The sequence below is a fragment of the Onychostruthus taczanowskii genome, unplaced genomic scaffold, assembly GCF_017590055.1.
Source record: "Onychostruthus taczanowskii isolate IOZ18803 unplaced genomic scaffold, ASM1759005v1 scaffold1, whole genome shotgun sequence".
Lineage (NCBI taxonomy): Eukaryota > Metazoa > Chordata > Aves > Passeriformes > Passeridae > Onychostruthus > Onychostruthus taczanowskii.
The window spans coordinates 20,480,264-20,495,570 of record NW_024496525.1 but is presented as its reverse complement, the minus strand read 5'-3'; the positions used below and the strand labels follow the sequence as shown (position 1 = coordinate 20,495,570).

Below are 15,307 nucleotides of genomic sequence, written 5' to 3'. Positions count from 1 at the left end.
TAATTCATTTTAAAAGCTCCTGTTCAGTCTTTTATTTAAACCATTGACTGCACAGAAAATGGGACTAATAAGTATTGGTTTCCTGTAATAATTGGTTCATTGAATCTTTTCTGAATCTTGGGCATTCATAATGCCACTCTATTATATGGATATTCTGGTATTTAACATGAATTGATATCAAGCCACAGTTCTTTCCTTTGGGAAGGCTGGAACATTGCCCTCCTCCCTTGGGTTTTTTTTTTTGTTTGTTTGTTTGGCTTTTTTTTGGTTTTTTTTTTTTTTTTGTTTGTTTTGTTTGTTTGTTTTGATTTGTTTTTGGGTTTTGGGGTTATTTTTCTATTTTTTTTATTTTTATTATTTTGCTAAAATATAGGTTTGAAAGAAGTAGGAAATGAGTAAGGGAGCAACCTGCACACATGAAGTATGGTCCCATAAGCCTTATTTTCACAGGGACAGGCTGAAAAATTCATCATCTATAAACAGACAAAAATTGAAATCCGTGCACAGAAAGGAAAAGGTGTCTGGAAGATAAAGGTGCCTTTTTTTCTTAGGGTACAACTGCACACACTCAATACTAGCCCAGAATATAAGATTAATGCTGATTCCATAAAACCATACATCTTCTAATGAAAACATAGAAATATCTTTAGCCAAGGCAGAAGCCCAGTATACTAAGGTAGTCTCTGAGTGTGATTTATTTTCCCTTAAAAAAAAATCTCTAAAGCATTGAGCTGAATATTTTGTTTCTTTACACCAGAGACTTACTACAGCAAGCAATATATGAAGAAAATTTATTCATAGGGTTTGTAGTGACTGTAATTGGCTGCCAAGTGGATTGGAGGTATTTTACAAAATAATTGATGAAAGGAGCAGAAGAAAGATCCTCAGTTGGACCTTTCCTCTCAAACCAATGGATAGCAGAGCTAGAACCTAACACAGCATATCCGTCATGGCACTCTTCAAAAAGAAATTTTTCAAATAAGGTTAAGAAATAACCTTATTTGAAAAATAAGGTTAAAAATTGAAATGTATCCTTTTGCATACACCTCACAAAACATTGACAAAAGGACATATGTGGTAAAGAGCAATATAGCACAGATGACTTACATTTAAAAATCTTCCTGTGTGCTTTCTGAGGGAGTAGAAAAGATGAAGTCATCCCCTTGGAGTAATTTATTAGTATAATGTCACATAAATTAGCCCATAACCTCAGGATATTTCCTATAATTTAAGTTTCTTTTGAACAATTCCTACACCACTAGCAAGAAATCTTCCTTCTCTCCTCAGTTACTACTAACTCAGAAATAAAGAACTGAATGTTTTTTAGACTCAATATTGAAAAGCAAGAAGATCATGGCTTGACCTTAGGCAACATATATGAATAAGAGGAATGTGGTTAACACTAGAGTTCTTTCCTTGTGTTCCTTCTTCCTTTTATAACCATACACATCATCACACCTCAGCTACCTAATGCACTGTCAGCAGCACACAGAGCAATCTTTTTCGTTTGGAGTAATTTTGATCTTTTAGCATGGTGACAAAGTATCATGACATTGTGATTTGCCAGTGGTGGGATAAAACATGTGACAATGTATCAAGAGCTAGTTATTCACTATTCCTCATGGATTTAGGGTGATAATTTCCAAAGCTACTGAATTTTTCCACCGCATTTTGAAAGAAAGTCAACTAGGAGTTGTCAATTTTGGTTAGATGCGGTGTTAACCTTTGTATCTGCAAATCTAAGAGAAAACGTGAAATTCAGATGATAAAAAATTATGAAGCAAGCATAAGGTCTGCTCAAATACTTGCTTAATCTTCCATGTTCCTTACATTTCTACTCTATATAGACAGTATAGACAGGGGTGTGGCTAGAGTAACTGCTCCTTTTCATAAAGCCTGTTCAAAACTTTTCAATCCTAAATATTTAGAAAATATCACAAGTAGCAAAACCAAGTTTGTCATTGAATGGCTTTGTAAGTCTGTGTAGAACCAGGATTCACTTAGAGACCTCTGAAACAGCATGAACTATGGACATCATACCACACAGTTGGCATGCTTATTCTTCCCATGTAAAGGACCATTAGCTTGTTTTCCCAGAGATAGAATATGCATCACCAGGCTCATGAATTTATTGTCAAGATCAAGCAACAAAGATTTATATAGAAACCAGTTGTTATTAAACGTTAGGTTATAGGTACAGATACGCTGGAAGAGAAAAAAAGAGAAAAATATATGTACCTGTGGGGTAGTGTTCATTCACTGGCCAGCTGTCAACCTGCAGTGTTGCATTGCCACCATTCCTGGTAAAGCGTACTACATGGTATTTGCCATCATTTACAGGCGTGCTTTCCTCTTTAATAGAGATGTCCACTGTGCCAATATTGAAGACTACACCAATCTTGCCTTGCTCCTGAAAAAAGAAAAGAAATGTTTTAAAATTGCTGCCACTTAGGAGAATGTTCTTGGCATCTAAGTCTCTAGTGGGTAGTTGTGCCGGTAGATGGCACTGGAGAATACACAGGAGTGTCATTTTGAGCTTCGTCAGGAGCTCATTGGTTCTGCTTCAATGCAAACACTTTCTTTCACACTGTTCTTTACAGCATTCACCTGAAGACAGTGACTCATTTGTTCCCATAAAACATCACACAAGACAGGTGAGAAAACCAGGCAACAGAAATCAGGAGATGTGGATAAAGAGTTATTTGAGCAACATCTCTACTGATTATTACTAGTCACTTGTTATATAAAATGCAGCCACAGACAGGCAGCTATCCCAACACCTGTTTTGTTCTGTTATTCTTCTTGGGATGCAAACAGTCCTCACTCCCAAAAAAATAATTGTGGGATCCAGAAGGAAGAATGCAGTTAGAAGCTCAATGAAACTCGAAGGGAGCAGAAGTGTCATTAGCTGACTTTGAAATCCAGAGGGAAGCCACCTAAGAGACAGGAGCTGCCCATCTTATTTTTCTCCATCACACACCAAGCAGTGCCTTACCAATAAAGCAGTGTTTTCCCAAAACTTTGCACCAGTCAGTGACTGAAAGGGAAGAGCAGGCAAAACCTGTTTTGGCAGCCACAACACTTCCTTCTGCACCCTCAGATGATTCCAACTAATGACCTCATTAATGACTTTAGGTTGCAAAATACACACCCAGAGCACACTCAGATTAGATATATGCATTTAATACTACTGATTTAAACAGCAACAGAAATTGTCATTGCTGTACAATTAAGAGGAATGCATCTTCAAACACTCAGTAAGGAGAGGCACAGTATGCTGGTGAATTATGAAGGCATATTAAGTGCACTGTACATATACAAAACTGGTACAGACAGGCAAAATTAAAACGTACCCTATAGGAAGTCAATACATGTATTAGCTATCCATACTATAAAATTGAAACAAAACCAGAGAGTAGATGGCCATCTTCTATGCACATATATCTTCCTTGAAAAAAACCTGAAGCATAATAAAGGGCCACAGGGCAATTCTGGTCCATTTACTACCTTACATATCTGCTTAGAGGGCAAAGGACCCCATTCTTCAGGGCTGTTACTCTACTTTCTACATTCACATTAGCAAATCTCAGCAATAAGAAAGAAACTTCTCCTCTTGTACTTGATGGCCACCTTGGATTCCTCTCCTGGATTTATTCCTGTCTCCTGGTATCAAAACAAGTCTTTTTCTGAAAGTTTCACCATGTTTCAGTTTCTCAGAGAGGTCTTTCTGATTCCTGCTTAACCTTACATTTCAAAGCTTACTCATACCAAAGCACTCATCACAAATTCCTTGTATCTTCAATACCCTTCTCTTTCTTTTTTACATTTTCTTCCTAACACGAAGTTTGCTGTTGTCAGACTAAAACATTTTTTTAGGAAAGGAAAGAAAACAGTCCTGTAGCTGAAGAGGTCATGAACAGTGGTTCAACTACTTGAAGCTTAGCACTGAAATAGTAAGCATTTTGGCTTTTCTCTCATTAAAACAGTAAATTTTAGACTGTGCTAAATGTATGCTGGATAGAAAGTTTAATGTACATTCATAGTGTTATTCTGTGAAGAGACTTTTCTTCAAGATATCAATATCATCCTTTTGTTTTCACTGGACTGTGAGGTAAGTGGATTGCTGCTCCCAGCAGAGGCATAAAATCAGATGCCATTTGGAAACAACCAATGTTTCTTCGCTTATGCTAGCCCAAAAATAAGTGAAGTTTCAGTTAACAAAGATTTATTTCAGATAAAAGCATTGCTGGCACAGCTCTACCACTTCTTTGACATATGAAGTAAGTGATCTCCCAAAGCTGTTTTAGTGAATGTTTTGCTGGCAATTATATAATTATCTTTACCTGCATAGCAATTACCAAAGAACTTGTGACTAGTTTTCCCTCAAAGACTCAAATAATATATAGTGACCGGGTAATCTGGCTCCTGATATTGTGGTTTTGCAAGATATTGCCTTACAGTCAGCCTCCTGGATGACTTTTCATATTGCTTTTTAATTGCCATCAATACACAAAGCTTCTTTGGCAAACTGTGGCTGCTCTAAGAAGAGGCCACCTTGGTGAAGGTGTAGCATGAGCAGGTAAGATGAAGACTTGCACCTTTTCTAATGGAATAGATTAGAACCACCACCACAGAAGAGGAAGGGATTAAAAGGTATTCAGCAGAGAGAAAACTGCATACCTTCAAGCCTACAGGCTTAATGAGGCAACGGTAAAAACTTGCAGGTGGGGAAAAGGATGGTGGGAAGTTCAATTAATCTCTGCAGAATGAGAAAATGTTTCTGATTTCTCTTCAGAGGAAAGGGAGATAGCACCTTTCACCATTTTCTCTTCCCAGGGCTTGAAGGAAAAGACCTATTTAATGAGCTAGTGATAAGAGGGCAAACTGGGAAAGAGATAAGATTCTGGAAGCAGAGGATTGTAAAACGCCAGTGGCCTTTAGTCTGATGGAGAGAAGAGGGAAATGAGCAAACTGGTGCCTTCCCCATCCCAAGAGGCACCCTCTCCCACAGCCAGAGAAGACAGCCCTTCTAAAAGCAATGTAACAATTTGTTGCAATGATGAAGTGCAAAAATTTGTCTAAAAGAAAATCATGGTTCTTGTGGACAGTCTATTCCAGCTCCCTTCAGATCACTCCTGGACAGAGCTCCCTGTGACTCTTTAACTCGACTTTTGCAGAATCACAACTTCTAAGACTCTTATTTGGACTGAGTAGGAACTTGTCATGAAAATGGTTTTGTTCCAATTACCAGGATAAAACACAACACAATATGTCAAAGGTAGTACTGAAGCCAAACTGCACACACAGACCCCAAGACACAGTTTATTTATGATATTTTAAATCTCCAGGGCACCAGACACTATGAAAAAATTAGCAATTAGTTTATGCATTCCTGGCAGAAGAAAAAAAAAATAAAGCAAAGGAAAACACAGAGAAAATCCTACAGCAAAGAACAGTGACCATGGACACAAGGGGCAAATCCACAATTTATTTTCAACATCTCTTCAATTCCAGTTTCTTGCACTACAATACTTCATTGAAAACAGCTTTTACCAAGACCTACCTGCCTTCTAAATCTGAAAGACAAGCTTTACCATTAGGGTTTAACACTTCATGACGGACATATCCTTTCGTTCCTCTCCCCACACATTCAGCAGGTGGATTTTCTTTCCACATAACCAAACAAAGGTATTAACTAGGCCAGTAAATATGTGACAAAGAAAGGTTTATATTTAAGCCACTATCTATAACATTTATTTTGTAGCTATAAGAAAAAAAACATCATAACTATGCAGCAAGGGAAAAGGTGAATACAGAGCCACACAGAGCAAACAAGTTAGGTGGCCCAAAAGGCTTCAAGAGAATTTTGACAGACAGTACAATTTTTTTCCTCTCTACATTGGTATTCACTGGGTGCCCCAAAAAATTTCCATGAAAAGGCAACCATTAATTAATGTCTTTGAAACCTCCAAGTGACATCAATTGCTGGCACTATGTCTTGGAAAACTGAGAACCATTTTATTTATAAATAATGAAGTGAACTCAGCATTCAATCTATCTTACTTTTTCTCTTCTTTCTTTAAGGCTACTATGCCAAAAATTATTTTTAAAGTTTTTTCAAGAATTTCTCTTGTGCTGATTTGTCCCATAAAATTGCTGCCCTCAAAAGCCACATGACCACTTCATTCCTTACAGTACTTCTGGAGATAAGCTTCTGCCATTATGTCTCTAAGAATTTAGAAATATAATTATGATCACATAATGGAATGGTTCTAGATAGGTTAAAAGAAGGAAAAAAGCACTAAGTCCTGGAAAAAAAAAAATATGTACAAGGCTTCTCCTTGACCTGTCTACTCTACACAGACTCCTGGCAACAGTTTATTATATGCATAATTACCAAACATTTTCAACATCATTAAATGACACAAGAGCTAATCTACAGCCTGGATCAATTTATTGCTTGCCCTGAAGCATTGGTTCACTTTGGGCAACCTTTTCTTTTACCTTTCTGTAAATCAGACTCTCAATCTGTGACAGAGGAGCTACAGACACCTATCTTTCCAAGCTCTACAAGCCCTGAAAATCCAGATATATTTCACTTAAACACTGATTAAATACTGCCAATCCAAACATTTCAGCCCTGAGAGCAACTGCAATCTGAGAGGAGCAGGTCCTAAGCTTTCCTCAGCTTCTACATTCAACTCCTCCAAAACCTGTCCCTTAAAAACAGGTCTGAGGTCTTACATTTTAGCAGGTAAGTTTTAACTTTTGTTTCCCTTCATTCAAAGAGAAGCAGAGCCTGTCCTGTGTGCAGATTGTCAGGCCTCTGCTTTCTCCATGCCATGACTTTACATTTTCAAGGCATCTGTCTTTATGTAGCAGACCAGGTAGGAAGAAAGTAAAATGCGGCTGGCAGTGATTTTTTTAAGATGAGCAGTTCAAGTGTGTTAGAGGACACACATACATGAACAGCCACATGCACTCTGTGCTCTGAAAAGGGCTTTACTCTTAGGTTTTCTTTTTCTAAATCTAAAATTTAAATTGTCCACACTAAAAGTATATATTTTTCCCCTGCGTTCAGCAAGCATTTCATTCCAAAAACCAATAGTGAGAACTCCAGGCATTAGGACAGAGCCTACTCTCAGCTGCATCAATGTGAATCAATAGCAATTCTGTTGAAGAAACTCAATTCCTACTGATGGAAGTGAAGCAGAGTTTAACCCAGTATCTTCTTGTTGCTTTGCACATTTTTCTGAAGCAAAATGTAAAATTAAAGGAAGCATTTATAAAACATACCTGAAATCTGACTACAATCCCAGGCTGTGTTTTCTCGCACTCATTTTATTACATAATATTTAAATAGTGACTGCTGCACGTCCTACCTCCTCCTCCCACCCAGGCTGGTTCCAGCATGGCTAGACATCAGCCTAAACCTGGCAGACAATACTCCTGGTTACTCTGCCCTGCAGATCACTGCTGATTTTGCTACTTTCATTTGAAATTGATACAATCTCTTTTAGTAATACAACAAGCCATTTCACACTGTAGGAAGGTTTAGTAAACTCTCCCTCCCCCCCAAAAAATGCCACACAGAAACACTTCAACTACCCTCTAAATTCAGAAAAATTGCTTTGTTTTGTTATAACCCTGAGAACTGCTCTTCCTGGAATGGCTTGCTTCTGCTTAGGCTCCTCACACTTGCAGTCCATGTTTTTAAAGAGATTGAACTTTTATTTCTTCCTCTTTGTTTTCACTTCTTTCTTTAAGACTTTCTTTACTTGATTTCCTTTGGGGTTTTGTTAGCCTGGCTGTTTTTTTTTATTTTTGCTCTGCCTCAAACTTGATTCTGAATGTTAGTCCCTCTGAAGGATTGGTCACTCTCTGTGGTTTAGGGGGCATTGCAGAACAGCGTTAAATTCTGCGAGTTATCCAGGAGAACCGAAGGTATAGATGCATATTCCACAGAGGACACTCATTTATTACGACAAATACAAATCACTTGATGTGAACTTTCACTGCAAATAGAAACTCAGAAAGTTCTTGCTGATTAGAAAGGTAGTAAAAACCAGCATTGTCCTTAGAGGGCCTTCTGGGCTGCAGCTAGAGCTGAACGCATGGCTGGACAGATCTTTCTGGTACACATGTATCAATGAATTTCAGAAGGGGAACTTTTATTGGAACCTGTACTCAGCACAGAGTATAAGGCAGTTAGTTCTACTCTTCTCTGGCTGGTAATATTCAGCACTGTTTTTAATATCACTGAGAGGTAAGTCTGAAATCAGGATGCAATATGCAAAAAAACTCTAGGCCTGGGTAAAGGGAGAGTTTACTGAATGAAGTCTGCCTTTATCCAAACAGTGACAGCAGGGGAAGAACACTGAAGAATCAGTATTGCCACCCTGGCAAATACGATAATCAACAAAATCAGCAAATGCTCTGAGAGAAATGACAGGCACTGAAACTCACCTGGCTTGGAAGTTTTTTGCTCAGGGTGCCAACACTTTAGAGTTATCTTGAAACACGTTTAAAATGTTAAGGGAAAAGGAAGTCCACAGGTCAGGTAATTTTGTTTGGTTTTTAAGGGCTGTTATAAGGAGCAGTAGGTAATTTTTTGTTATATACTGTTACTGCTTCTTTAAGGTGCTCAACCAGATCTACTTAATGCCAGTTAAAACCTATTAATCAGAAAGAATCAGACACACAGAGGATAAATATAAATATAGAAATTATTACCCTTTGGGGGCATGGTTTTTAAAAGAAGCAGTTCTCAGCGATACATAATTTATAAGTCTAAAAAGGACAATTGTTATAATCTACTCTCCTCTAAAATTTTATAGGAGGTCATATATCTTGTCTAAATTGATTCTTTTTTAAACTACAGGATATATTTTACAGCAACATTTGTGATTTGCTGCTGAAGAAAGAAGGCTTGGATTCATTACAGTTGCTGCTTTGATAAGACTGGCATAGTGTTGAACACAGTCAAAAAAGCAAGTGGAATTCAAGAATTATAATGAAAAAGAAAAGTGTACAAAAGGAAAACCTCTATTATAAGTTAAAGGTGGACCTTTGACTTAAATTCTTGAACACAGTACACAGATCTTTACAGGCCCTCTCAAAAAGAAAAAGAGGAGATATAAAAGGTTCCAAAAAGTAGTACACTTTAAAAGTAGTACACTATAAACTGTGTATATAGTCATGAAGCAGTGATTCAGCAATTCAGTGATTCAGATTAGCTCTCTTTAACTCAAAGAACTACAAATATCAAAGAAAAGCATTTGACCATTATGTTTAAGCATAAAAAGTACCAAATTCATGGGAAGACTCAAGAGCCATTGAATACAGTAATATGAATATAATCTTGTGCTCAGCTCCTCCTGAAAAGCAGATCATTATTGTTTAACTGTTACTGCTTATACTGAAACACCATCTAGCATCATACTGCCTTGTATGTCTGTGACCAAGCCAAAATTTTCTTGAACATTGCTACTGACTCTTGTTAATTTTAACAAGTGGTGAAAAAATCAAATTGGGAAATATTAATGACAATCTAATCTTTTCCATTGAAGGTTTAGGAAAGGTAGCTTAGATAAACATCTGTCACAGCCATGCACAATGCCTTTAAAAGTCCATCCTCAGAGCAAAAAAAAAAAAAAAGAGCTAAAGCAAAAGACTTAGGCTTCCAGCTTCATCTTTCCTTGACTGCAAACTCTCTCCTCAGTTTTACAGAGTGTAAGAGAAAACCACTCAGCTCCTTGTGTTTCATGCTTAAAAGCAAGTTTCCCAATCTTTCATTTAAACTTCCCCATGGCCCTGAAACTCCTTCAGCTTACTTATACTTTTTTTTCAAGTGGAGACACCAGAAATTTTTAACTTTCGTTTACAGGAATTACACAATCTTACCACAGGGGCTCACATTTGAGGCTTATTCACCATGATCAACAGTTAAATTCAGGAGTGCTCTCTGGGAGTGCTCCTTGTATTGAAAGATGATCTCTACTCTTTGGGTGGAGACACATTACATTATTTGGCTACAGTAAAGTTTATACCAGTTTCCTTGATAAGAGTTTAAAAAATTTTCCAAACTGCCCTTCATTTCTTGTCAGTTGAAGGTTTATGTCAACACAGATGGTAATATAATACATTTTCAATGGCTCTTACAAGAAGAAATCGTAGCACAGCAGTACACTGCTACTAAAGTACGTCTTACTCCTGGTCTTGAACTTTTTTGACCAAACAATATTACAGAAACAGAGCTACTAGTGGGATATGAAATTACCATTCTCTTGGTTTAATTTTACCTAATCTCCTTCTCTCCCTGCATTTTTCTGTCTTTCAATCTTTGCCTTTTGTCTAACAAAAGTTTATTTTATAAACAAAACTGAAAAAAAAAAAAAAGACAAGAAGCTCAATTCTGTGACAGTTCTACCAGGGTCAGGAGTGACTCATTATGCACAACAACACACACAAGATATTTTCACCAAGAAAAGACATGAAATGTAGAAGGTGCTTGTTTATTTCAGCCTAGATACCCTGCATTAGATAAGAGCTTTACACATCACTGAAGCAGTTTAGGTAACATTAATGCATAATATCAGCAGAGTTACACTTAGGAATTAATTTTACACCCCAAGCTTACATATTTCATGTAAGGTGATATCATTAGTACAGACTGAGACCTTTACATTTTAACTCACTCACAGAGGTAATCAAGATTAGTTAGACAGAGTACAGGGTTGAAAGAAAAGATTTTTGGTTTTACTGCTGCTCTGCTGTACCTTGAAAAAGCTACTTTAATTTCTCTCTCTCCAGTTTGCCTTTTTATAATGTGAAGTCACATTATCAAAAGGCTTATAAACAGTATATTTGTATGTTATCTGCCCCAGTGGAGCCCTGGTTTCCAGTGGTGCCTCCAGATGTTGTTTCAGTACAGTTAATTAATATCAAGCAGGGTATCCTGCTTTACATTATCATCATTATCATGATGAGGCTTGTACTAAGCTTACCCTAAATCCATTTCCTCAAAATCTGGGGAATGCTGTGGCACATCTAGTTACTCTTGTATCTGACACCTGCCAAGCCCAGTAATCAGTGATATTCAGCAGTCTTAAAAGGGAGACTTCCTTCCGTGCCATTCAGTGCCTAGGACGCAGTGCCCAATTAAATCTTTATTCCTGTTACCTAGGATAGCACCAGTACACTGCCAGCCAATTAACAGGCAGTAAAATGTTTCAAGAAACACATGCAGGTGTGTTTAGACCACACAATTTCCAAAAAACAATTGTTATTACACAGCTGGTGAAATTCAAGCCATGAGGCTGCTAAACCCCACTCATTTAGGGATATCATACTGCAAGTAAAGAAACAGAAATTAGCAGCATGCTGAAAAGGGGCATTTCCTGGGAAACAAAATGCAAAACAGATTAAAGAGGTGATACCTGTCTATTGGTTCACTAGCAAATACATTATTCAATGGCTAATTGGTTCTCACAGATTAAAATATGCATCATAAAAATATGCACTATCTGATGTGAGAACTTCAACTATAATTAGGATTAAATATTCTGACAGTGCTTTCTGAAAATATAAACAGTATATCCTGAAAGGTTTTATGAAATTATACCTTGTAGATATGATTCTGCACTAGTCAGAAACAGGAACCATTCTGAATGTTGACACAAGCTTCAATTTTCCCAGAGAAGAGAACCAGTGCATATGGTGTGCTGCATTTTAAACTTGAAGTGTGCTTCAGTTGCTGCACTCTTCCAGAATTATTGAAGTTCGCTGATTAAAAGTAGGCCTTTACCTTTCTAAGAGCTGCTCTGCAACTCACTCTTCAGACAAAAACATGATCAGCTGCTAAAATGTCATATCCACTCAATAAAGAAATTACTGCAGTAGCAAGTCACATTTTAGTAGGGCGCAAGAACAAGAAACTTGCTCCAAAGTAGAGATCTTTCAGGAGAAAATATGCCCATCCATCCACAACACCTCCCCTGGGGTTTCAATCTACTGGGTAACATTGCCAACAATTTGTGCTGGCAGAAGCTAAAGTGGCAGTCATGCTCCAGTGGTTTGAACCTCGCTGGACACCAGATATCAAAGCCTCTCTATCACTTCTCCAATTCAGCAGGACAAGAAGCAATAAAATGGAAGGCTCATGAGTTGAGATAAGGGCAAGGAGAGATCACTCATGAGTTGCTGTCACTGTCAAGACAGTCTCATCTTAGGGAAATTAGTTTAATTTATTACCAACCAAATCAGCGTAGGGTAATGAGAAAAAAATCTTAAAAACACCTTCTCCTTGATTCTCCCTTCTTTTAGGACTTAACTTTACTCTTGAACTCTCTACCATCTCTCTGCTGCCTGCAGCACCATGGGCTTTACCATGGGCTGTATCCCACTGCCATTGCTCCTGCTCAGCAACTTTTTTCCCCCTTTTTAACTATGTTTTCACAGAGGTTATATCACTGTCATGGATGGCCTTGGCCAGCAGCAGGTCCTAGTCTTGGAGTTGGATAGCATTGGTTCTGTCAGACATGGGGGAAGCTTCTGACAGCTTCTTACACAAGACACCAAAACCCTGCCATTCAAACCCAATACATACACAAAATATTGAGTTAAAGATCTGATACTTACAGGCCACATGGAATAAACCACATACCTTAACTACTAGACTTTCTTATCAAAAGCATTGATACAATTGTGAGACATCAGTGAGCTGAAGGCACAGCATAAATTACTCAGTAACAGCAATCAGAGCTGTCTGTCTCAACCCACAATCAACAGAAAAGTGAGCATTTGTCAAGAAGATGGTATTAAAAAAGGACACTGCATTCTGACAGGAAAGGTGACCACAAAAACCAACAATGCCACCATCCAATTAACCCAAGTACGATAGCTGTAGAAGTGCAAGGGGTGAAGAGGCTTTGGACAGAATTAGTCTATTTAAACTTGGTTTTTCCTAGAGTATATTTTTTGCAAACTCTCTTCTCTTAATCATAAATAATATCCTAGGGTTTCAAAGTGGTCCAAAAATATGTATTTAAAGGTATTATATGACTAAGCACTATGTACTATTGCACTTTCCTTTCTTAGTGTTTTCTTTACAGAATTTTAATATAATAGAATTCTAATAGAATTTAATGCATCCAGGGGCTATGTTCTATATTACTTTTGAAACCTATTAACAGATTCCATAAACTGTATAATATCAACAACCTATTGTAACCAAAGTAGTCTTCTTTACCAGACAAGCAAAAGTTTGAGCTAAGGTTTAATAGGTTTCTTCAATCCAACAAGAAAAAGAGGGAAATGTGAGGTTTTGCAAACACAAACAGTACCTGGACTCAATAACAACTTATTTCTACTTTTTCAAAGCCTGTTTTCTTGAAATGGTCGATTTTTTTAGCATAATGTGGTTTTTGAGATGTGGTTGGATTCCAGCTGAAGGCCTTCCTAATCCTGAATCAAAGAGGTTTCCTAAGATTTTTAATGGAAGCAGAATATTAAAAATATATGAACATTGCAGTATAGGAAACTAATGAAAATGCTCCAATTAATCAAAATAATTTAATACTCTACAGATGGTATGACAGAGGACTGATATGTAAGAAATAGTGGAATATTAGACAAAGATGGAAAAAGAGAAGAGGAGAACATAGTAGTTTGAAGACACAGCTCACAAGGGAGGCCACCAATATAATTTGCATGCTGGAAAGCAGAGATAAAGATAAATGACTTGACAAAATTTTGCAGGAACAAGAAGTTACAGGAAAAGAACAAATAACTGAAATGTCCTTTCACTCTTAAGCCACTACGTAGCAATTTACATTACCTTAACTTTGCTACCAAGGAACACTTCATGTGTAAAACCATGTTTTACATACAATAGGATGCACTAACCACTAAATAGGTCAAAAGGCTGCATCTGAAACTTGGCTGGAAAAAGCACATCAAGACTGACTTTTCTACAAAGATGAGAATTTTATTAAATCAAGCTAGGCAGCTGGGAAAAAATTACAACATTGCTATTTGCATATTTATTTTGTGTGGCAGAATTTGCTTATTTTTTGGCAAAGGGGTATCAAGCTGAGCCCCTTGCCAAGTTTGTACTATGTTAGTTAAAACAGAACTGCTGATGTTAAATGGAAGGAAACTTGATTATTTGGAATGCCTGTCACAAAAAAAGCTGAAGTACTTCCAGTACTGATTTTTTTTTCACAGTAGGTGTGTGAAGGAGTAGCGAGTAAGGAGAAGGCTAATGTCACAATTTCAGCTGCCATACTTCTTCCTGATAGCTTCTCTGTACTTTCTAGGGAAAATGTTATGAGATGCAAAAGGACAGCCAGTATAGCAAAGGAAACTCCTGTTTTAGGACTGTGCTGAGATCCTAATCCTTGTGTAATACCAGCAGCACTTAGAAGATGAGTGTCCTCTAGGTTCTAGAATACTTTGAAATCAGTAGGAGGGAAACACAAAAGAATTTAGCATAAGGATGCATTCCATTACTCAGCCTCCCTTGTCCCTGTGGCCACTCACTTATTCCCATTGGCTTCCATGGGAAGAAGCTATGTTTCATCAGGCCTGTATGAAGGGACAAAGACTGCCTTTAGAGACAACCTTTATTCAGAAATCAGTGTAGCTAGCATTAGGAACACTGAGGTAAAGGAATCTCAGGATATGGGAGGTAAGACCAGTAAAAAACCAGCCCTAACACATCCATTCCTTGATCAAAGAATTGTTGTGAATAAACTGGAGCAGCCAAAGGAATTTAGAGATACAGGACAGTTGTGATTTAGACTATACAGTTTATGCTTACATACTGGAAGGAAAAATTTTCTTGCTCTTGTCCAGCACTTTGTGATTTAGCAACACTCAGTAAATATTACCCAAGTGCAAGAACAGAGGTCCTCTGTTCATTCATTATTTTGTCAGCAAGCTGCTGAAATTAGTAGGTCAAACTCTGACATTTTTACTCGGGAGAAAGTCCTACAGAGGACCCAGACCTGAAAAAGGATTTAGCTTGATACTGTATGTTCAGCACAAAATAATATAGCCTTTAAAAATCAAATTTAGAGAAATGACATTTTGTTTAGGGGAATAAGAGTAAGATGGGCCTTATCTTTTTGCAGTGATGTGACCATAGCCCCAACTCTCCATATTTTCTCCTTCCTAGCCAATTTAGCCATCTGACGAGTTGATTGCGAGAGACAATAAAATTGCAACAGGCTGATCTTGTAAAACACAAACTGAAGGAGCAATAAGGGTGATGGATGTCTGTGGCCAACTACTACAGCTGATGTCT

General features: G+C 37.5%; 1 protein-coding gene across 15 annotated transcripts in view; it reads right to left on the bottom strand.

Annotated features, from left to right (window-relative positions):
* Positions 1-15,307, bottom strand: part of NRXN3 (neurexin 3) — a 912,175-nt gene that overhangs the window by 131,013 nt on the left and 765,855 nt on the right. For all 15 annotated transcript variants that reach the window (XM_041424942.1, XM_041425182.1, XM_041425016.1 and 12 more), the window contains one exon: positions 2,239-2,410. In XM_041424942.1, the coding sequence (XP_041280876.1) occupies positions 2,239-2,410 (172 nt within the window). The remainder of the gene's footprint in view (positions 1-2,238; positions 2,411-15,307) is intronic.